Source organism: Sus scrofa, chromosome 17, assembly GCF_054392235.1.
Source record: "Sus scrofa isolate SSC_HxYL_T2T_F1_AM1 chromosome 17, Sscrofa_HxYL_maternal_Yorkshire_Landrace_v2.0, whole genome shotgun sequence".
NCBI lineage: Eukaryota > Metazoa > Chordata > Mammalia > Artiodactyla > Suidae > Sus > Sus scrofa.
In genome coordinates this window covers 67,490,548-67,514,156 of record NC_139399.1, presented here as the reverse complement: position 1 = coordinate 67,514,156, position 23,609 = coordinate 67,490,548, and the positions used below count along the sequence as shown (strand labels likewise).

General features: G+C 55.6%; 1 protein-coding gene across 4 annotated transcripts in view; it reads right to left on the bottom strand.

Moving 5' to 3' along the window:
* PHACTR3 (phosphatase and actin regulator 3) overlaps positions 1 to 23,609 on the bottom strand; it is a 236,223-nt gene that overhangs the window by 81,128 nt on the left and 131,486 nt on the right. For 3 of the 4 annotated variants that reach the window (XM_085002521.1, XM_005673064.4, NM_001110176.1), the window contains 3 exon segments: positions 14,187 to 14,348; positions 10,290 to 10,367; positions 4,307 to 4,489 (listed from right to left, as the gene is read on the bottom strand). In XM_085002521.1, coding sequence (XP_084858647.1) covers positions 4,307 to 4,489; positions 10,290 to 10,367; positions 14,187 to 14,348 — 423 coding nt within the window. 4 annotated transcript variants of the gene reach the window in all.

Genomic DNA, 23,609 nt, shown 5'->3' with positions numbered 1-23,609 from the left:
CATGGAAGGGATGGCCAGCTCACACCCAATGGGCCAGGCAGGCACTGGGGGGTAAGACCCCCGAAGGGAGGGACCTCGCCTTGCTCCGAGAGACCGTGGCTGCGTAGGTGGGCCTGGACTCTGGTGGTTGAAAAACAGCTAGCCAGATGAATGGATTAAGAAGCTGTGGTATATTGGAGTTCCCGTCATGGCACAGTGGTTAACGAATCCGACTAGAAACCATGAGGTTGCGGGTTCGATCCCTGCCCTTGCTCAGTGGGTTAAGGATCCGGCGTTGCCGTGAGCTGTGGTGTAGGTTGCAGACATGGCTCGGATCCCGTGTTGCTGTGGCTCTGGCGCAGGCCGATGGCTACAGCTCCAATTCGACCCCTAGCCTGGGAACCTCCATATGCTGCGGGAGTGGCCCTGGAAAAGGAAAAGAGACAAAAAAAAAAGAAGCTGTGGTATATATGCACAGTGGAATACTACTCGGTCACAAAAAGGACAAAACAATGCCATTTACAGCAGCGTGGATGGAACTAGAGACTCTCATACTAAGTGAAGTCAGACAGAAAAACAAATATTCCATGATATCGCTTATACGTGGAATCTAAAATATGGCACAGACAATCTTCTCTACAGAACAGAACCAGATCATGGGCACGGAGAACCGACGTGTGTTTGCCAGGGGAAGGGGGGAGACAGGGAGAGGGCTGGGAGTTTGGGGTTGGTAGACGCAAACTACTCCATTTAGAATGGACAAGCGATGGAGTCTTACCGTACAGCCCAGGGACCTATGTCCAATCTCTTGGGCTAGAACATGATGGAAGATGATACAAAAACAAAAAAAAGAATGTGTGTATATAGGTATATGTATGGCTGGGTCACTTTGCCGGACAGCAGAAATTGAAGGAGCACTGTAAATCAACCATACCGTAAGAAAACAAAAATTTTTAAAGAAAAGCAGCTAGTTGCACATGTGGATTTTTGTGAAAGCTCCTGATGTTTAAACTTCAGTTTTCAACGGTGAGTTTAAAATCTCTGCATGAGATTACAAGCGCTCCCTCACGGAAGGGGCTTTGCTCCAGGTCAGGCTTCTCAGCGGAGACTCGGAGCCGAAGTCATGATCAGTGTTCCTGCTGCAGGGCTGCAAGAGGCCCGTGGGGTGGGGGTGGGGGTGTCCCAGCTCAAGAGCAAAATGCAGGTGCACCCTCAGCCCCAGCACACGCAGAGAGAGGCATGGCCCCTAGGGGGCGTGTGTGGGCAGCCAAATATGGAGTTAATGCATCGCCCTCCTTCCAGGGCTGCTTTTCCGTGATGACGATGACGAAAGTGATGATGATGATGATAAAGACGGTGACAAGGGTCCTCAGCCGCAGCAGCAAACGCTCTCTGCGCACTCAGCGCGGGTCACAACCAAGTGGTTCAATTTTAGCAACCCCAAGAGCAGGGTAGGGCATGATCCCCATTTAGTTGGTGAGGCAGGTTCAGAGAGGCTGCGTGGCTTGTCCATGGTCACACGGCTTCGCGAGGAGTTCGGTCAAATCTGAAACTCGGGCCAGCCTGATGTCAAAGACCATATGCTGCTGTCAGTTCCCCAATTCTGTTCCCTTGGGTGAGATGCTTAACCTGTGCACCTTGAGCTCCTCATGAGCAAGACGGGGCCAGAGCATCGATCGTCTTGGGGGGGTTTCCATGGTGAAATGTACATGGAGCCCTTTGAACAGTGTCCTGCACACAAAGGGCTGTGCATGCTGGCTCTTGTTGTCATCAGCAGTGTGCTAAGCATCACTAGCTGCTAATACACTAACTGCAGCGCTAAGGAGACCATCAGCCCTGCTCTGGATACTGGCCACTGCCCGGCCCTCTGTATATTTCTGTCTGCTGTACTTACAGTCCTACTTCTTACTTCAATTTGTTTATTAAGAAGCTATCATTGGCCTGAATGAGAAACCCGTACCACTTGCTCTAATTAATGAAAATAAGCATCACTATGAAGGTGTTTAAGTTGTTTGCATGTACCACCCACAAAACATCACCTCTCACACCCTGGGGGTCAGGACCACACTGGGCAGGAGGGAAGGAAGAGCCCAGGTGAGGGATGAGCGTCACTGTGTTACCATGAACCACACGCCGACCACACTCCGACCAGGGTCTCACTCCCCCAGGCCTTGCCCCGCCCACCAGCCGGTGCTCTTACAGGGCAAACCCCAGTGTGGCTCAGGGAAGGGCTGGTCTGCCCAGGCCTGTCCACATCTATAAACCTTCAGCTCTGCCCAAGTCCCCCGACCCCTCTTGTTCCCAAGCCAACCACAGTCCACCAAAATGCAGCCTGTAGGCTCTTTGTGATGAAAGACCACTGGCACCCAGCCCTCACTCTTCCTCGGCACATGCTCTGTGGCTCCTTCTGTGCTACTTGGTGGAGGTGAGACCTTCTGAGCCACAAAGTCAATGATATTTACTGCTCCCAGTCTCACACGGGTCCAACAAGGGTCCCTCCCCCGTCCAGCCTGCTCTATCCCTCCATCTCTGTGCCGACAATTCCTCTCATCCCTTCGCACCAGCTGGGCTGCCGTGGACTCGGCTCTAGGGGCCACCAGGTTTGCTCCCCCCCCAATCCCTCTGGGAAGACAGTTTCAGACACACTACCATCATGACCCCAGACCCAAAAGCATGTCCCACCTTGGGAAAAGTCCTTAATTTGGTTTTTGTTTTTATTTTTCACATTGGGCTGCACCGTAACATGTGCAATTCCTGGTCCAGGGATCAGACCTGAGCTGTAGTTGCGACCTATGCTGCAGCTACGGCAATGATGGATCCTTTAACCTGCCATGCTGGGCTGGGGACCAAACCTGCGTCCTGGCGCTGCACAGACACTGCCAATCCTGTGGTGCCACAGCGGGAGCTCCAATACAAATGTGTGATCTCAAAAAGCCAAGCCTGGACCCAAGAATCCATCCCCCACCAAGCTGGTGGACAGAGAGCAGCTCGGCTGCTAGAACCACAGGTGGGCGACAAGAACCCGCCAACCACTGCCCTGAAGTCTGATGACACAGCCCACGGGGACACAGGCGTGCCGAGTGGACCTCTGCGGGAAAGGCCAGGACTGTCCCAAGAAATACAGCTCTTGGATCCCAAACTCCTATCACGTCTCCAAGCTGGGGTGAGACTGAGACTGGAGACTCACAGCCACCCCTAGAGAGAGCAGAGCACAGCTCTTGGCAGGTGCCTGCTAAGCCAGAGAGTGCCGTGGATGGGGCAGCGGGGGAAGCATAGGAGGGAGCCTCCTCTGGAGAAGCAGGGGCCGAGCACAGCTGTCCCTGTCCCCAGCTCTGAAGCCAGAGAGCTGGCCCCAGAGGCCCTAACTCCCCTGCTCCATGCTGTGGGGACCCAGTTCACGTCCCAGCCCCCATGCTGGGTATATTTATAGCTTTGGTTTTATGAGGGAACAGGGTTCCTGCTGGACCACAAGGTCTCCCGGGGGAATTCTGTGGAAGCTAACAGGTCAGAGGGTGCACGGGTGGGTGTTTCAAAGCACCTACAGGTAGGTTTCTGTGGTGGGGCCACAGTTAGTTCCCACCATCCCTCTCTCCTTCTCTCTCCTCCTGCTTCACTGCGGCAACTGTCTGTTCAATTCAACTCCACTAGAACCACCACCTCGGCCTCCACCGCCCTCACCAAGAATCATTCAACGCAGCAGACACCACCTGGGGCTCCTCGCACCCTGCAGATAACCCCAGACAGACCATTCTTCCCCCATTTGCCAGAGGGAGGAATGAGGCTTCGGGCATGTGCCAGGCACACCTGGCAGAGAAGGTGAGGAGTAGGCTGGCCGCGCCACCACCAGCACTGCCAGCCCCAGGGTGGCCCAGGGAGACAGGCTGCCCTCTGGAGGGGCAGCCATCCCCTAGGGAGTCAGGCCACCGGGGAGGCCCCCTGCCTCCATCCTGCCCTGTGGCCTTGGGGTAGCAAAGATGCTCCCACTGGACAGGGCCCCTTTAGAGAGCATTTCCTTGGTCAGAAGTCCCAAGAGAACAAGCAAAGACGTCCTGGGAGGAAGGTTGGTGGTAAGTCACCTGTGCCCATCTGTTAGCACCTCTATCCACAGCCCTGCCCGACTTGGGAAGATGCTGAGGGAGAACGCCCAGCAAACCTTGAAACTCAGCCACACAGTGGAGCGCGGCAGGGCTCGGAACCAGGGGTGTGGCTGCACCTCTGGGGACAGTCTTCTGCCAGAGCTGCTGCCCAGCCTGGACCAGGGACCCCAGTCGCCACCCAGGCCTGATGCCATCCTGGGAACAGCTCAACTCCAGGAGCCAGCCAGTACCTGCATCATCCGAATGGGTTTCCGAGGACAGCGGTTCATCCAGGGGAGCCTGGTCTGTCCCAGCGGCTGAAGGGCTTCCCGGCTGGGCTTCCTCTGAAGTCAGGGGCTCCTGCCTGGGCGTGGAAGGTTCGCTCTGCGCAGCTCGGGGGCCTCCATCAGGGCTGCCTGCTTTGCTCTCAGCGTCTGCAAAGAAATCCAGCTGTCAGCCAGGCCAGACTCCCTCCTTCCTGCTTTTCATTCACACAAAGTGACTTCCTGGCCAGGACGCCACCCCAGGCCCGGTGTGGTAGACCTTTTGCTCCTATACACCCTGAGAACCCCTCCCCACCACCTTTCTAAGGCGGCACGTGGAAGTCCTCAGGCTGGGGGGTCGAATCGGAGCCACAGCTGCCAACCTACACCACAGCTCACGGCAACGCGGGATCCTTAACTCACGGAGCAATGCCAGGGATCCTACCCACATCCTCACAGACACTATGTCGGGTTCTTAACCCACTGAACCACAACGGGAACACCCGATTTTTCAGTTTTATAAAATCCTTGAAGGTCCAAACCTCTTCTTAGCTCGAAGGGCTCTACAAAAACAGGTCCTGGGCCTGATTTGACCAGCAGCCCACCAGTCCTGACCCAGGAAAAGACTGAGACACAAGTCAAGAGAATTCACCCAGTGAACCCGATCAGAGGCCACCACACTCAGCAACTTCTTGGCCCTTTCTCACAACTAGCTTACCCATCCTGACACACAGCTGTGACCGTCTGTGCCACTGGCTCACGCGGCCTTTCGTGGCTGGGGTGACAGCCAGCACCCATGCATGGCCGGAGACAGCGCACGGCGCTGTCCCAGCTGAGTGGACAGCTCTCCACGGCCTTAGGAGAGACTGCTACCCGCCCTTTACAGGCGGGGACACCAGGTCTTAGAAGGGGCAGGTCATTTGCTGCTGGTGATTACTAATAATGATGTCGGTACTTATAACGGCGTCTCCATCCTCCCCTCCATCAAGTGATCAGAGCCTGAAAGGCCGGAAGGTCCCCAGCCTCCTCCCCCTGCGCCCGCCCGCTCCCTGCCCCAGGCTTGGCAAAACACCCAGGGTTTCCGGATTCCTCCACCCGCTTCCCACCTTAGTGGACTTGCTGGACTTTCCTGGGCTGCGGCTCATAATCACCTTCAATGAAAACTTACGGTTCCCAAAATAGCCCCGTGGCAGGGTCGTTGCTAAGCAACGCTGGCGGGGCGGGGGAGCTGTGGGCAGCTGGTCCCCTGCGCCTCTCACAGACGGTCGGCCCTCCCTCCAGGCCCTTCTCCCCCGAGGGCGGCAGGGGGGCACACAAGCCAGATGCCAGGGTTATACCCAGAGCAGCCATGGTGAGAGGGAAGGGGACGTGCCCCAGACACGCACACACATGCGTGCACATGCACTGTGCAAACACACACATGCACGTACAAGCATGCACGTAGACACACATACAGACACACACGCTGCTCCCAGCGTTTCTGCCACACAGAAACCAGACTGACATGATTTGTCACTGCCAGCTTCCCCAAGGAGAGAGACCTCAAGTCTCTCAGGTCACTGAACACAGCGCCAGGCTAACAACTTCCTCTTATGTCCAACGACAGAGAATGCAATTCCTTAAATCACTGAAGACTGTGCCAGGCAGATACACACAGAGGATGCGGGAAGTCCTTCAGGAGCACACAGGGCATGTGGACAGAGAAACGGGCAAGCTTCTGCCCTCAAGCAGCCTGTCTGGGTCGGGGACCCTATGGAGGGGGTGGGACACCGGCCCTTGCCTGTCACAGATGTGTCGCCAGCCAGAGCAGTGAAGGCGGAGTGAGGAGAAAGGTCAGCAGCTGCCCGTTCCCGGGCAGAGCTGGTCCCATCTCCCACCACACACAGGGTCCTTCCTGGGCCCGGCGGATGGCCGGACTCTCAGAAACCAGAGGAGAGGTCAGAGGAGTTCATAAAACACGTGTTCAGAGCATCACAAGATAACACACCCCCTGGAGAGGGGTGCCCCCTAGAGAGGGGTGCCTGGGACGTGGGGCTCTCCCACAGGCTCTGTCCAGGGCTGGCTCCTGACTGCATTGTGGGCAAACTCCAGGGGACTGACTCCAGGGCGTGTCTGTGTGCACACCTGTGCTGGGCAGAGGCCCTTCCCAGGTGTGTCCTGGCCAAGGAAGTTCAAGTGTGAGGTCCTGGGGCTGTGGAGGACTCCGGGCAGCTCTGGGAGGGTCCAGGGCCCCAGCCTGCGGGGGCTGCTCTGAGCCCCTAGGTTATCGGTCACAGCTGGAGGCTCACTCAGACGCCAGGGGCTTCACTGAGTGTGAAGTACAGGCTCAGCGGGGATGGAGGGCGGCCGGCCACAGGGGGGCGCTCCTGGCCACAAAGATGTCCAGCCCAGGTGGGCGATTTCTGAATCCAAACCAAGGACCAACTCCCAAGGCCACGGATTGCTACCCACCCAGCAGGAACCCTGCGGTCCCAACACCAGGACAAATGAGGGACAGGACGGACCTAGAGCTTTGACTTCACCCCCAGAGAGAAAAGGCATTTTCTGAGCAAATGCAGGAAGGAAACAACCCTGCGAGGAGCCTGTGGTCAAACATTTCACAACTCCTCTTATCGCTGTCTGTCTGCCTGTTGGAGGGGATACAGGCAGTAAAGCCCCCTGGGGTCCACGTGGGTGGTGAGCCCACCTCCCTGCCCCCTCTCCCTCCCCAGGGCCCTTCCCAGGGGAAATCCCTGCTGCCCTGCTTCTAACACCCCCCACCCCCACTGCAGCGATGCCCTGGGCAGGCACCCTGCCCACGAACCCTGTGGCTGTCCTGGGCCCCCACAGCCCCAGAGGAGGCTTTGTCACCCAGCCGCTTCCTTCCTGGGGAGTCTAGTTTTCCTGGCTCTGTCCACCTTGCAGGGAGAAGCAGGGATGCACGCGGGCTGCTCCCACCCCCCAGCTCACCGGCTCCCTCCGCTTCTCAACCTCCGTGGCACCAAAGTTGGAAGCAGCTGGGGAGGCTTATAAAGTATGATGCCTGGGCCCCACCCCCAGCGCCTTTGACGCAAGAGCTGCCCAGGTGATCCTGATGCTGGCAAGTTCTGAGAGAAGCCTATTGGCTCCTCCTGCCTTCAGACCCACGCCAGCCTCACCACCCTCCCCCACCCGACCCGAGGCCCTGACCAGGTCGGGGCCCCAACTCCTGTTTTGCAGGTGCCTCTCCTGCGCCACACTGATCTCAGCTGTGGTCTTACATTTGTTTGTGGGATGTTTAAGGCTTGTTCCTCACCAGACTATGAGTCCTGGGAGAAAAGTATTTGCTCACTGCATCCTCAGCAGCTAACACAGACCCTGGCCCATAGCATGTGCTCAATAAAATTGGGGGAGAACCACTAATGAGTGTGCTGTCCGTTCCTGAGCAAAGAGACTGGTTCAGGCCCCTCGAGCTCCTGGTCCATAATCACTGAGCAAGAGAAAAATCATCTAACGTCGGGGTTGGCAACCTACACCCTGGCCTCATCCAGCCGCCACCTGTTTCCTAGAGCGTGGAGCTTCAAAGGGGGTTTACCTCTTTCAATGGTGGGGAAAAAATTGAAAGGAAACTAATAACTGACGACACAGGAAAGTGATATGAAATTCAAATTTCAACGTCCCTAAATAAAGTGGTCCTGGAACCCAGCCACGCCCACTCCTTCAAGTAGTGTCTGTGGCAGTTTTTGCCTGATTACAGCACAGGACGGCCATCTAAGCCGAAAATACCCACTGTCTGGCTCTCTCCAAAAAAGGCTCGCTGACCCCCATCTAGCGCAAGACCGCAGGCGGGCTGGCATGAGACCTCCCACCAGCCTCACGGAAGCCAGGAGAGCTGGCCCCCGGCACCTCGGCCCCGCGCCCACCCCATCAACTTGACTGCTGGCTCGCTGCTCAGGCTGTCAGGCAACATTGTTTTGCCATGATGCGGAGTTGAGGGAAGGCAAACTGCCCTTCTCCTGGAAGTTCTCCCCTTAAATGACTCACCAGCCTCCTTATCAAGGGAATCAAAGCCATGTCTTTAGTAACTCTTTCCTCAGCAAAATAATATTTATTTATTTATTTATTTATTTATTTATTTATTTATTTATTGTCTTTTCAGGGCCGCACCCGTGGCATATGGAGGTTCCCAGGCTAGGGGTCGAATCAGAGCTGGAGCCACCGGGTATGCCACAGCCATGCAGGATCTGAGCCGCTTCTGGGACCTACACCACAGCTCATGGCAACATGGGATCCTTAACCCACTGAGCGAGGTCAGGGATCGAACCTGCAACCTCGTGGTTCCTAGTCGGATTCATTGACCACTGAGCCATGACAGGAACGTCAATAATATTTTTAAAAAATAGATGATAGGAGTTCCCATTGTGGCTTGGTGGGTTAAGAACCTGACCAGCATCCATGAGGATGCGGGTTCCATCCCTGGCCTTGCTCAGTGGGTTAAGGATCTGGAGCTGCCACAAGCCGTGGCATAGGTTACAGATGTGGCTTGGATCTGGCATTGCTGTGGCCATGGTGTCGGCCAGCAGCTGCAGCTCCGATTCGCCCCCTAGCCTGGGCACCTCCATGTGTTTTGGGTGAGGCTCTAAAATAAATAGATGATAAACAGGCCTTCATATTGCTTTGTTTCCCTCCTCCTTCCCCAAGATTTAAGGGAAAGTTTGTCGGCTAGGTATTCAAAAGGCCGCAGTTGGGAGTTTTTCTGTCCCGTCCAAATTAAAACAGTCCGATTTCCATCCCAGCCACGACATTCCTCCAAACCCCAGAGTCAGGCCGGGACCTTGACCATCTGAAGGTCACAGGACTTGACACCAAGGTTGTTTTTTGTTTTTTTTACAGGCAAAGTTTGATTCATACCCTAAGCAATTTCCCACATAGTTTTCCTCCGAAAACAGCATCAGCAGCTGACTTTCCCTTTGAAGCTAAAGGAGAGGGAGGACTTCGGAGGGCCTGTGTTATAAATCTGGGGTCACTGACTCCAGGGGCTCCCTCCCCAGTTTCTGATACCTGGAAAATCACAAAGACACTAGTGATATTCGCAGGCTTAAGGGAGATGGGAATTCCGTTTATTCTCGTGTCCTCAGGGACCTGTGGCTCTGGGAGGCCAGCTTTCTTCAATCAGGAGCAAGTGCTTGGTTCAGCTCCCCAGAGACTTATAAGCAGTATGGAGGTTTCCTGATACCCGCTCCCGTCCCCACGCTTCAGAGACTCAGAGAACTAGAAAGCAGGAAGGGTGAGCATCAGGACCCGAGCCCACGCCTCACACCGTCCCCAAGAGAGGGAGATGAGGGAACTCGAGAATTCTGAAAATTCACTGTGCCAGCGATAAAACCTGGTGTTTCGCAAAGAGGCCGCCCCAGGTGGCCCCGTACTGCGGTGATTAAGGTCTCTGGACCAGAGTCCACACAGCCTCTGGGTCCTCCAGCTGCGCGACTAGGACAGCCACCTCCCAGACCCTCACATCCCTCACCTGGAAACGGGGGGTAACACCACCCCCAGTCCCAAGGAGGCTGTGACGACGAAAGGGTGGAGGTGAGTAGAGCGCCCGCCCGGCTCAGCACCTGACATATAATCTCATCACTGATGCTTAATAAACGGCAGCCCCGGGACTAGGGGAAAATGGGGGACGAGTAACTCCCCCAAATCTACGATGAAAATACGAATACCAAAAAAACAAAGAGGCAGTGCTACCACCTCAGAGGAATCAGGACTCACCACCAGCTCCATCCACACCCAGCCTGGGAGTAGCTGAGCTTAGACTCACCAATGGTCCTCAGAGGCCTGGGGGCTGAGCCCCGGGTCCTCACTTGGGGCGTTTCTCTAGGCATGCAGGCCTCTTTCAGGTCCAGCTGCCACATCTGGACTCTTCCACCTCCCCCTCCCCGCCAGTGGGCTTCCTGGGCCCCGTCAGACGCCGCCCAGCCCTGCGCTCCGGCCCTCCTGCCCCGGCCCCACTCACCCTGCTCCATCATCTCCAGCAGCCCCTTCTTGATGAGGTCGTCCCGCCCCTGCCTGCCGGCCATCTTCTTCTCCAAGGCTGCAGGACACACAAACATCAGGTGAGTCACGGGCAGAGGTGCCGTGTGGCCCTGCCCGAGCCCCACCAATGCCACCTCCAGGTCAGGGAGAGGGCAGCAAGGTGGCAGGTGACCGCAGGTTAGGGGGCCACCGGGTGTGTGCGTGTGCGTGTGTGTGCATGTGTGTGTGTGTGCGCGCGCGGCTCAGGTACCCCGAGCTCCCTCCCTGACCAATCTGCCGGGTACCAGCGGAAAGCAGGGTGGAAGGGGAGTGTGGTTTAGGGTGATGGTTGCCATGACGCACCTGCAAGGGAGCCCCGGACGACGGCCTCCGCTCAGCCGCTTCCAGCGCCCGTCCCATCCCCTGCAGAAATCCCTTCATGTTCCAGCCCAGGACTGCATCCTCTCTCTGTCCCCAATACCCCGGGATGCTCTTTTGTGGCTCCATTATTGTTCGTTAACTACATCCTGGCCACCCTTCCACCTGTCCACAGATCAGGCTTCTGCACAACTGTGGCACGGGAGGCTCCTCCCATGAACCCCACGTTCGTGCTTTCCAAGAATTCCCCAGATAAACAGGATGGAGGCCAGGCCCCCACCCCCTCCACCGTCCTCAATGTGCTGAGCCTTCTCATTCCTCCTTCAGAATAGCCCTTTGGGCCCCAGCACCTCGCCCTCCGCCCCTGCCTCTCCCCTCCTGGGGCGGGCTCACTCCGCTTGACAAGCTCCTTCTTCTCCTAACCATCCAGAAAACTACCTGCCTCCAGTAGAATCCACTTTCCAAATATGAACCGTCATCCCTCAGATCCTCCCTTTAAAAGATGCAAAGTCCTGGCTACAAGCCTGGGTCGCCAAGGGGCCTGGGTCAGGCACGCGTGGGAGCTCTCTGCCCGGCGCGGGTTGGGATGGGAAAAGAAAGAGTGGCCCGGCCGGTGGAGCTTAAAGTCTAGTGGCTGAGGACAAACAGGCAAGGGGACTGAAGTTATTTCGTTTATTCAGAAACATTTACTGAGCACCTACTGTGTGCCAGCCTCGGGGAGGATGGTGCATGGAGCAGATGACAAACATCAACAAGCAGGCAAGTGGCCTCAAGCAGAAGGGCACAGGGCGGAGGTGGGGGTGGGGTGGGGAGGGCACCCCTGAGGGTGTTTACGCTGCCATCTGAGGGGTGAATGGGAAAACCCAAACATCAGAGAGATGACATTTGGGGACAAAGGGGGCATAATTTCCTTTCTGAGTCCAATTTCCAATCCAGTTTCCAGGCGCCAGAAGTGTGGATAAAACTGAGAAGTGGAACCCTGGCTTTGGGAGGTGAGCAAAGGACTGCCGTCTAGTCTGAAAACAGAGGTGAGCAGAACGAGGGTGAAGGTCCTAGAACTGAGGGGCCGCGTCGTCCAGCCAGCACTGGGTGGCACTCACAGGGGCCGGCTCCGATGCGGGACTTGGACTCACCCCAGTGACTTGGACACACCCCAGCTACTGGAAGAGGCAGGGGCCAGGGCTGCTGCCCGCATCTCAGGGACATGCCCCACCGCCCAGGCCACGCCCCAGAGCCAGCAGGGACCAGATGCCACGTCCCAGACTGCAGGCTTCTGAAAGCCATCTCTGTGGTATCGGCCAGTCCCCCCGCGCCCAAACCCCTGTCTGCATCTTTTTTTTTTTTTTTTTGTCTTTTTGCCATTTCTTGGGCTGCTCCCATGGCATATGGAGGTTCCTAGGCTAAGTAAGGGTTGAATCGGAGCTGTAGCCACCGGCCTACACCAGAGCCACAGCAACGCGGGATGGGAGCCGCGTCTACAACCTACACCACAGCTCACGGTAACACCGGATCGTTAACCCACTGAGCAAGGGCAGGGATCGAACCCACAACCTCATGGTTCCTAGTCGGATGTATTAACCACTGCACCACGACGGGAACTCCTGCATCATTTTTTTTCTCTAAACCATCTTCTTATTGACTTCATCTCACCCTAGCCAAGGAAGCCTGTGAAATCCAGGATTTGATATGCTGAAATAAATAATATCCCGCACTTGGAGGGGAGGGGAATGGCTTAGAATAAATAAATAAAACACAGCACCGTTTCCAGTCTTCCAAATACTTGATAAGGAACCTGAAGTTGGGGACCCTGCCGGGATTAACCTGGTGACACTCACCCCCTGGCAGGGTCCCCAGCATCCCGATGAACTCACAGGGTGCTCCCCACAGCCCAGGGTCAAGGGGCCAGGGGCACAGGGTCCTGAGAGCATGCAGCTCCCCTTCCAATCCCATGGCCCAGAGAATATCGGGGTTCCCCAAGGTCACAGAGGTCATGCTGCCCCAGCCCCTGGAGCCTTTCACTGGCGCAAAGGTGAGCCTTCCCCAACTCAGTGCGTCCGCATGGCTGTTCCTGCTGCTGCGATGCTTTTCCCCAGGGGGGCCAATTAAGGGTCAGCTCAGTGTCACCTTCTCACCTGGGTCCTCTCAGGCCACGCAACCCAAGGCAACACCCACCCTCACCCACCCCCCCACCCCAGCACCTGCTGACTCCTCCCTCCACAGCCTGCCAGGGGAAGGTCTATCTCACGAGCTCGTCCACGTGTTTGCTTGTCTGTGGCCTGAGCCCCCACCTGGCAGAAAGCTCTGTGGGCGGGACCTGGGCCCCCCACCTGCTCTGTGCCTGGCACGCAGGGGCCTCACGAGATTCACTGAATAACAGTGCTTGTTCTGCTTTCATTCTTGACTTGGAGAATTTGTCAATCACCTTTTTGGGTAGTGAAACACGTGATTTCATAAAACATTAAAAAGTGTGAGTGGAGGACCAGCTGCTGCTATAAGAAGCAGCCCCCACCCCCCGCCCCCACTGGCTTTGCCTCTGCCATCCTCTGCGCCCTGGCATCTGTGCTTCTTCAAGGCTGGGAAGGGAATAGGGACTCCGGGGACCGCCAGAGGCAACAGCCTGAGACGGGCGCTCACAGGACAGGTCCCCAAGGCCCAGGGCTCCCTCCACACGGCAGCCCTCTCACTAATTCTTTCCGGCCGTGGATATAGGCCTGGGGGAGCTAGGATGCTGCTCCCTGGGGTTGGCCTCTCAGGACACTGACCTCCTCTTCATCAAGGGCACCCTGTCCTTGGAGCTGGACCCAAACCCCAGCCCCACGACCCACTGCTGCTGGACCCTGGAGCGGCTGCCCATCGCAGAGCCCACTTCCTGTCCCCGGGGTGGTCAGGGCGCTGGCGAGAGGGGTGCTTCTCAGGCTTTGGATGGTTGGAATTGTGCTGGGTCGATTTTCACTCTCGTAGCCAGTTCAGGCACAGTTACCCCAGGCTCAGTGACTGGCTCGGCCTCATGGCCAGAGTTCCTGACATGGACCTCGAGGGGTAGAGGCAAGGGTACCACCTGTCATAACCCAACCCCCCAGAGAGCTGGGACTGGTGGGGTGTAAGGCTGCAGCTGGAGGTGAGTGAGAGAAGCTTCTGGATCGTTTAGGGGAGGGCATGGGGATGAGGAGGCCCCAGTAGGAGAAGCCGCAGGGTGCTGAGGCCAAACCGAGGGCCCTTGGCATCAGCCGGGGGTGGGGGTGGAGTGGTGGGCCCTTCGAGGGAGGGTCCAGATGCCGGGGTGCTGGGCACTTTCTACTCTGTGGTCAGCGAGGGGAGGTCGTTACAAGCTGAGTCTCAGGCCTGGGGCCAGCACTGACCCGGATTCTGGGTGTCTAACGGGATCCAGGGTGACTCGTGGGCCCCTGAGGGTCTGGGCGGGGAGTGGGCTCCAGGTGTGCCTGGTGCTGACCCGCCCCCACCAGGGACCCGCAGGGGACCCGCGGGAGGGCAAACAGCAGGCCCCGTCCCCGCTGCTCACCCGACGTCGTCTGCTTCAGTTTTTCATTTTTCTTTTTCCGCCACTTCCAGGGTTTGAAGATCCTGCCCAGGGTGGCCAGTTTGCTGCTCCTCCTCGCGGGCGGAGTTCGAATCCCTGAGACCAGATACTCGGAGCGCGCCGGGGGGGTTTGTTCCGTCTCATCTGGAAGACGAAGCCCAGGGAGGGGTCAGTGCTACCGAGCCCACAGGGGGCCCTGGGGACCCGACGTGACTCCCCTGTCCTGGGGCCACCAGTGACCTTCCAAAGCCGGGGGCTCCGTGGGGTCAGGTCCAGCACACGCTCAGCTCCACGCCCGGTGGGTTCATTCACCTGCTGCTGCCTGGGAAGAAGGGCCGGAAGCCTGAGTCCCTCTCGAGCCAAGAAGCCCCACAGAGACCCAAGGACGCAGGAAGAGCCGAGCTGGAGCGAGCGAGGACCAGGCTGAAGGAGGCCCCCGGCCGGCAGGGGACTGGACCTGGGATGGCTGGTCACCGTCAGACCCCGCCCAATGCCCCACGTGGTCTGACTTACAAAGGGCTGCATCTCTCAGCAGCTTAGGCCACCCAGCCCCTCGGACCCTCAGTTTCCACCTCAGTAAAATAATCACTCCACCTGATCCCTAGGGGTGAGCGGAAGAGTCTGTGTGACCATAGGCAAACAGACAGAACACACTGTTTCTCGATAGTATGTTACAACCCCTGCGAAGTCATATCATCTGTTTTAAAATTGTAAATCAATGATAGTGTTTTGAAAATAAAATCCAAACTTTACTTTTAAATTTATTTTTAAAATAAACATAAATTTATTTAATATTTATTAAATAAAATGTAATTAAAATTTTAACATTTTAAAAATAAAAATAAAACTTTTTTTGTTTTGTTTTTGTCTCTTTAGGGCCACACCCATGGCACATTCCCTGGCGAGGAGTCAAAGCAGAGCTGCAGCTGCCGGCCCACACCACAGCCACAGCCACACCAGATCCTTAACCCAATGAGCAAGGCCGGGGATTGAACCCGCATCCTCATGGATACTAGTCAGGTTCATTACTGCTGAGCCAAAATGGGAACGCCTCAATAAAACTCTAAAAAATGAGAAAAACAAAGAACAACAAAAAACTGTATAGCCACACTAATTAACATGCCCCATCGGCAGGGGTACCTTTTGGTGGACTTTTCTTTTTTTCTATTTTTTTTGTCTTTTTGCCATTTCTTGGGCCACTCTCACGGCATATGGGAGGTTCCCAGGCTAGGGATCGAATCGGAGCTGTAGCCGCCAGCCTACGCCAGAGCCACAGCAACGTGGGATCCGAGCCACGTCTGCGACCTACACCACAGCTCACGGCAATGCTGGATCCTTAAGCCACTGAGCGAGGATGGGGATCAAACCCGCAACCTCATGGTTCCTAGTCAGATTCGTTAACCACTGCGCCATGACGGGAACTCCCTGGTAGACATTTTCATTGCGTTAATTTATATTATATACATGATACAATAATTATTCTGGAATGAAATTAGTCACTGCTTGTTCTGGGCCAGTTACCACTGTGTTGTACCCTCACAGGAAATCTATGCGGTGGAGACAGTTATACCCATTTTACAGATGAGCACACTGAGGCTCAGAGCCATTCTGTCGGCTATCGGAGCTAGGAAATGCTGGCTCTGGGCAGCCTGACTCCCTCTCGCAGCCCTAAGCTGCTTCTAGGGTGATTATATGACTGTACCAGGCAGGGCAGGACATGAGGGAATGGGACACAGCACAGGCCATCCCAGCCACCCAGGGTGTGCGGCCACCCTCTCCCAGTGGTTAAGAACTGCGCCTTGGGTACACCCAGGCTGGGTCTGCAGCGTCCACACAGCAAGCCCCTCCCCTGTGCAGACAGACAGCCCGGAGGAGTCTCGTGCGAGGACTTCTTACAGAGACAGCAGACCAGCGAGACTCCTAAGCCAGTGACACGCTCCATCTTGTGTTCAGCTGTGACCCCAGTGGCCAGCACCCAGTAGGAACCAGGAAGTTCGGGCGAGGGACTCGGGGAGGTCCAAGGACCGGTCGCAGGTCCCCAGCTCCACACACCAGGCGTGCAGCCTGCAGACGGCCCTTCTCTCCCCAGAGACTGTTTACCCCGTGTTATTATCCCCTTCTTTCCTTCCTCCGCCCACGGACGCCAGATGGGAGCGGGACTGCCAGTGCCACATGGCTGCCACATGGCCCCAGGAAGGCTGGCCGTCCTGGAGGCAATTTTGGCACAAAGGGGAAAGAACTGGCCAGGTCCCCCCAAGCTTCCGGCTGGTCTGAAGATAAAGACGAAGATCCCTGGAGATGTGCACGGGGACAAGGCGGCTTTGTCACTGCTTGGTTTAGCCCTCATCTCGCGCCACAAAGGTTGGGTACGGAAACATGCCCACCAAGATAAAATGAGTGCCTGAGGAAGTCCAGAGGAAGGGGCGTCTGGACAGGACCACAGCCTCTGGGGTTAGAGACTCCACATGGGTACACAGGTGGCTCTGAGCTTCCTAGCAGCCAAAGCAAAAAGGAACAACGCATAAAATAAACCACAAATCAGACCCCGAACCTCACTCCATCTGCCACTGCATCACTGTCACTTTAGTCCAGGCCACCAGCACGGCCACACCAGATGCCCACACAAGCCTTCTAACTGGCATCCCCATGACCCCCTACAAACGTAATCTGATCAGATCACTTCCTCCTGACTCCCCATGGCCTCCTTCCTCATTTTGGACAAAGGTCAATTAATGGCCAAGCCTGTACGGTCTCCGAGGTCTGCTCCCAACCCCTGCCCACCTCACCTCTGCCCCAGCCCCGGCTTCACTTTAGCACCATCATTTTGCATTAGTGTCTATGGCACGCCATGGAAACCAGTCTGGTGAGCTGCTGGGAACACAGGCGCTAGAACCAGGCATCCAGGCTCACACCCTGTCTCCCTTGCTCATCATGGGGGGCTCAAGTGTTGAGGCCACTTCCCTGCTCCCTGTGTCCTCACTTTTGCCACCGCTCTGCTGGGGGAATGGGGACAGGGGACCTCCAAGTGCTTGTCTGAACGGATGGAAGGTGGACAGAAGGGACAGTGCGGCCCCCTCCTCATCTCCCCTCCCCCTCTTGCACCATCACCACCGTCACCACTGTAATGTGCTGCCTCCCACTGCCCCTGCCCTGCCGCTGCCGCTGCCCCTGCCCCCCCCCCCCCCCGCTGCCCCCTAGTGGCTGGAGCAGGTCCTGGGTTTCCCACCTCATTCTGCCGCCTGAGTCCTCACAACAAAGCCTGGGGCAGGGGCGGGGCACTCCTGAACAAATCACCCGCTATTCTCCCTTAGAGAATTCATCCATCCATTCATTCATTCATTCAACAAAAACTTATTGATACCAGCCACGTGCTGGGAATCGCTCCAGCAGAATGTACAGAGGTGAACAGAAGAGAAAAATGCCTGCCCTTGTGGGGCTTCTAGTTGCCTGCAGGCGACAGACGATGGGTGAGAACAATCAGCCTGCACACCCCGGCGTTCTCTGCTGCCTTCCTCTCCTTATTTTTCCCATCACATCTATGGCTGGTGTTTGCACACACCTGCGTGCGTCCACACAGGACAGACGGACGGAACCCAACACCTGCTCAGGGAGTCTGGGGAACCCGGGGGGCTGACTGTAAAGAGAGGTTATGAAAAGCTGCTCTGAGAGGAGCTATTGGAGCAGAAGCCTGGATGACGGGGAGCCGGCGGTGTAGACAGGAGCTGGGGCAGGGACGAAGGTGCCAGTCAGAGGAAGAGTGGGGTCAAGGGCTTGGAGGAAGAATGCAGTGGATGAGGGGCCAGGGCCGTAGCTGGGGCTTGAACTTGATTCAACATTCAGCAGGGAGCCCCTGGGGCTCCTCAGCTCAAATGACCCGATTTGTTCATTTACCAAACATCCGAAGTGCGTGACCAGGAAGACCCCTAGTTCTGAGTGACTCCCCAGGGCCTGCTGTCAGGGGCCGTGAGGATCCCCAAGCCCAGGTGGGGACAGGCTCCATCAGTCTGAAAACTGCGCCTCCAGTGCTCCCATGGGAGGAAGCGCCCTCTGCCCCCAGCTGCTTGCAGACGCCTCGGGCCCAGGGCGAGTGCGATTCCTCAGGGCTGCGACTTAGAACCCAAGGCCAGAAACTTCAAAACAGATGCTGCCCCGGGAAAGGAACCACTTACTCAAGGGCATGGGCGTGCCACGGATTGTGCCTGGGGGTCCGGACCAGCAAAGGTGGGGTGGGTCCTCCTGTGCCCTGGCGCCTGCCCCCACCCCTCCCTGGAGAGTGGGTGTGAACGCGGCAGGCATGTATCTAGGAGAGAGGGTGTATCTGTATGTGAATGTGTGCACACCTGTGGGTGGCGTGTGTGCACCCCTATGTGTGTGTCATGCAGACAGAAGGGAGGCTGCGTGGACCGCCGCTTCCCTGGATCCCCAGCCTGTGAGTCTGCTCGGCCGTGGCGGGGGAACCACCTTCCCACACCCAGCAGGTGCAGACCCAGCAGATCCCTCCAGCCTTGGAACAGCTCGGAGGTGCGAAGTTGCAGGGGCACCTCTGCCACCTGTGAGGCATTAGCAGTTAATTAATGAAAACTGTTTTCCACATCTGCTGAGGAAGCACCACCTACCTATAGGGCAGGCGGGAGCCCCCCTCCCACCCATGATGGAGGGGGGCAGGTGCCCCACCCTGGAGCTAAAGGTGCCGGCTTAGCTCCCTGCCATCTCTGGTCCCTCGACCACAGCAACCCTCCCCCGGTCCCCTCTGAGGCAGTCTGTGGACTTGTCCCCCAGGGCCAACCCCATCGACTTCCACCATCGATGGATCCCACCTACAAATTAGGTGCTCCTAGAACAAGACAGCGAGGGACACCACTGTCATGGCTAAGGTCACGGAACTTGTGGGCTAATTTCCATGCCTGGCCCAGGGCCAACTCCTGATTCCTAACGTTCCCTCCATCCTGCTCTCATCACGCTCAGATAGTGCCCTGGGATGTGTTATCTATGGTTAGCATCTGTCTTCCACCCTGGAACAAAGGTTAAGCTGTGTGAGGACAGGAAGGGTGGCTGTCTTGTCCACCTGGGTCCCTGTCATCTTGACTGGCACTTGAATAAACACCTGCTTGACCTGTGAATTTGGGAGGCAGAGGTAGGTGCCAGTGCTGGAGCCAGGATCCAGCCCCTCCCGCATCCGTCTGACTCCAAAGCCCTCACCTTAGTGACACTGGGCATTTCTGCTTCCTTGTCTTCTATCCACTCTCCTGCCCCTGTCTCCTTCCATGTCACTGGGTCACCTAGGCTAAAACACAATGGAAGGACAGCCCCCACTCAGATTCCCAGATGCCACATGCTGAGTGGCTTGGCCTCCCGGACAGACAGGCACTGTCCTTATCAGGCGATACTGGAATGTGACTTTAGGCTTGTTTGTTTCACACGTTCATTCACAAGTTCACTCGTCAAGCATCAGCTGAGGCCCGCTGTGGGCCAGGGCTGCCCTGCATTTGACACAGAGCAGTAAACACAGGCGACATGCTGTCTTGCTCAGCATGAGGCTCACCTGCTTACGGAGGAGGAAGGGAACAAGGAGGTGACTCCAGCATGCTTTACAGGCTCTGAAAGAGGTAAACGAGAGGTGGGGACGTGGATCACAGAGCGTGGCTTCTATTTCTTTGACGAGTCCTTCCCTGTCCCCAAAGAAACATCCAGCAACACATAGTGACCATCTTCTGTGAACCAAACACCATGCCAGGCATGGGGCAGCACATAGAGGTGCTTGGAGTTCCCTGGTGGTGCAGCAGGTTAAGGATCTGGCCTTGTCAATGCAGTGGCTCGGGTGGCTGCTGTGGTGCAGGTTTGTCCCCTGGCCCAGGAACTTCCACAGGCCTTGGGTGTAGCTAAAAACAAAAACAAAAACAAAAACAAAACAAAAAAAGAGGTACTGGACACTCTCCTGCCTGGTGAACTGACCACAAAGAAAATCTAGGTGTGTGGAATCACCAGAAAGAACCCAGACAGGGATTACAACTGCAGAGGAAGCCATTCTCCCTGCCTGGGGTGGGAAAATTCAGAAGGCTACTGGGGGTCAGGGTAATATTGGAGCTGGGCCTTGGAGGTTGAGTAGGAGTTGAGTAAAATACCATAAAAGCATGTGGTGTTTGGCAGATAACAAACGATGCAGGGGAGCCAGATCCAATGCCTCAGTCTCCAAGGTTCAGAAGCTGTACGGCCTCCATGTATAAACCTGGCATGCACACTGAGACTCCAAATTTCAACGGCGCCAACTGATGGCCAACAAACACACACAAATACCTAGACACAAATTATCATTGTCAGCATCACCCCTGACTACAAATAACAGGAAACATCATCGTAGAGGTTATCACACTAAGAGAGAAAGGCAAACATCATAGGAGATCACTAATAAGGGGAACCTAATTAAAAATGATACAAAAGAACTTATTCACAAAACAGAAATAGACTTAATGATTTTGAAACTAAACTTAAGGTTAGTAAAGGGGAAACGTTGCAAGGACGGAAAAATTGGGAGGTTGGGACTGGCATCTACACGCAACTGTAGATAAAGCAGATAAGTAGGGAGCCACTGTGTGGCACGGGAAAATCTACGCAGCGCTCTGAGAGAGCCTACATGGGAAAGGAATCTGAAAGAGAACGGGGGTGTATGTTATATGTACACATATCTGACTCGCTTTGCTGTACACCTGAGATTAACGTAGCATTGTTAGCTCTACTCCAATAAAAATTTTAAAACAGAGGAAACGTTATTATTGATATATCAATCAATATACCGATAAATGAAAAAAAAAATAGCAATGCTGTGTTGTCCTAGGCATTCCGAATTTGCTGGCATGGGTCTGTACACTTGAACCTGAGAACCCTTAGGCTGGAGCTCTGGGTTTTGGGCTGGAGAGGCCGGAGGGGAGGTTGGGACCCAGCCAAGGAGGGCCGTGTGCAGCCACCAGAGGAGCCTTGAGGGCCTGGGGACCACTGGGGTACATGGTCAGCACTGAGGAAAGGGCTGCAGAGACAGTCGATGCGGGTGCCAACTGCAGAGGAATGAGGCTGAAGGCTAGGAGGCCCGCTGAGAGAGGACAGCAGGGCAAGGACCATGCGGACAGCAGAGAAAGGAGGCAGGAACCCAGAGACGATGCTGGGGCAGAGCCCTCACCTGATGCCTATGCGGGCCAGTAACTCACACGGAGGAGTCAAGCAGAGCAAGGGTTGTTTTGCGGTCACGGTCATCAGCAACAGCAGCATCTGCTGGGCGCTTGCTGTGTGACAAGCTGTGGCCTGAGCACCCGACATGAATCGGCTCGTTCCCATCAGGCCTTGTCTTCATCACTCACATTATGACGAGGAGAATGGAAGCAGAGAGGCGGACCCGTTCTCGCGGGTCACGCGGCTCGTGTGACAGAGCGGGCCTGGAAATCAGGACACCTGCTCCCGAAGCCCTCGTCCTCCCCCCCGTGTTAGACTCCCTGCAGCAAGCAGACGATGACCGCGCAGTCGTCTGGGATATGGGCTGAAGGTGGAGGAATGGGGCGGAGAAGAAGATCAAAGCCACATATACTCGAATCATGGCATTTGGGGTCCAAAGACCAATGGCCCGTGTCCACGCTGCGAGAGATGTGGCTTGACGACCGTCTGCTAAGAAGATTTTTCTGGGTGTGTTCATAGACTCCCCACCTGATGGGTCTGAACCTCCAAAACCAAATTTACAAAATGGATGTAAAGTCTCCCAGATACAAAAGTACTCTTGGTTTGACCTTCTCTACTCCTCCCGGAAAATTCCAGAGTGAGGCCTGAGAAGCAGGATGTCTGGGGAGAGCCAATCCACACAAGCAGAGCTGGGGCCACCCTGGGACAGCTTCCAGGAAGAGGGAGGACCACGCCCCAGAACCACACTGCTCTGAATGCAGGAAGAAGCTGGTTGCTGATGGAGCAGGGATGTAGGAAGAAGGATGAATTTACTGAAAAGGGGGAGGAAAGAATTCCTAAAGACCCATGGCCCTATTCCCAGCCATTCTGCAGACTCTTTCCTACAGCTCGGTGAGTGTCTCATCAGAACCCGGGAATGCTGACACCCCCTGGGATGGAAAAATTGCTGCCTTTTCAGCCTGGAAGACGCAGAGACCCCCCAGCAGCAGGCTCTCCCTCCTCAGGCGCCCAGCACTGCGCTGGGCACAGGGGTGAATGAACAAAGGAGAGAATGAATGAAAGCGTTTGATCTGTGATACAACCACAGAAGTGGAATCAAAATGCAGGTTATTAACAACGACCTGAGCCACCTGTGTGCCCCTTGACAGCGAGCCATCCCTGTAATTCCTAAGCGACTTCCTGGGCTCACAGTGCCCCATCATTTATTTCTCCCGGCTGCCACCTAAACAGACGGCATCTCCTTCCTCTTCCTTCCTCATTAGTCGAGGTGCTAAGGAACATACAGAAGGAAGTACGAGAGTCTGGCTGAGCTTCAGCGCGAATAACCAGTCCCTGGAACCCTGTGAATTGAACGAATGCTGCATCATAGGAGAACATATCTGTCAGTGCTTGTGGGGAGGCCACCACATTCTTTCGGGTGTTCATTCCAAGCAAACAATCTCGGAGGCAGGATTTCCATTTTCAGCTCCGTTTTACATTTAGGAAGTGGAGGCTGTGGGGTGGGGGGCACGTGGAAGGACAGTCACACGACTGGCAAGTGACTGGTCTGGCATTGGAGCCCCGGTCCTCTGACCGGAAGCTTACCATCTGGGCATGACTTCAGTGTTTCCCCAAGCACGTCCCACGGAACCCTAGCACAGGAGAGGCTTGTGAAGGAAGACATTTGCGAATATACCATCTACCCGAAAAGCCTTCCCCAAAGAGCCCCGCCACATGTTGTCATAGTAAAGGCTCTGAGAAGTCCTGCAGCAAGCAAACCCATTCAGCCACTTGGCCAGCTTCTCCTAAACAGACGGACCAGCCAATCCCTATTTACACCTTGCTTCCCAGGCAGCAATAACCACACAAAAGCTGTCAAGTGGAGTTTGAGCAATAAACCTGAGCTTAAGCAGTTTGAATGTACTCCAGCTAAATGGCGTTAGTGACCATTTATTTTGGAAATATAAAAACCTCTTCCCCAAAAACTGTATTCCCAAGGTAATAGGATTCTCTGCGTCATTAACAGAAGTCAGGCCTCAATATTTCCCAAGTCTCTGGGCCTCTTCCAGCTGTCTAAGGCTACCCCCTGCAGAGCAATGATGCTGAAATTAAGACTAGATAAATGGGTGTCTTTTATGCCTCTGACACCAGTGGAAAAAAATCAAGACATTACTAAAGTGGCTTCTTTTTTCCTCATATGTATCATGGAAAAAACAGCACATCTAACTAGAAAGCCCATCTGCTTAGCATCAACCCCATAATTCT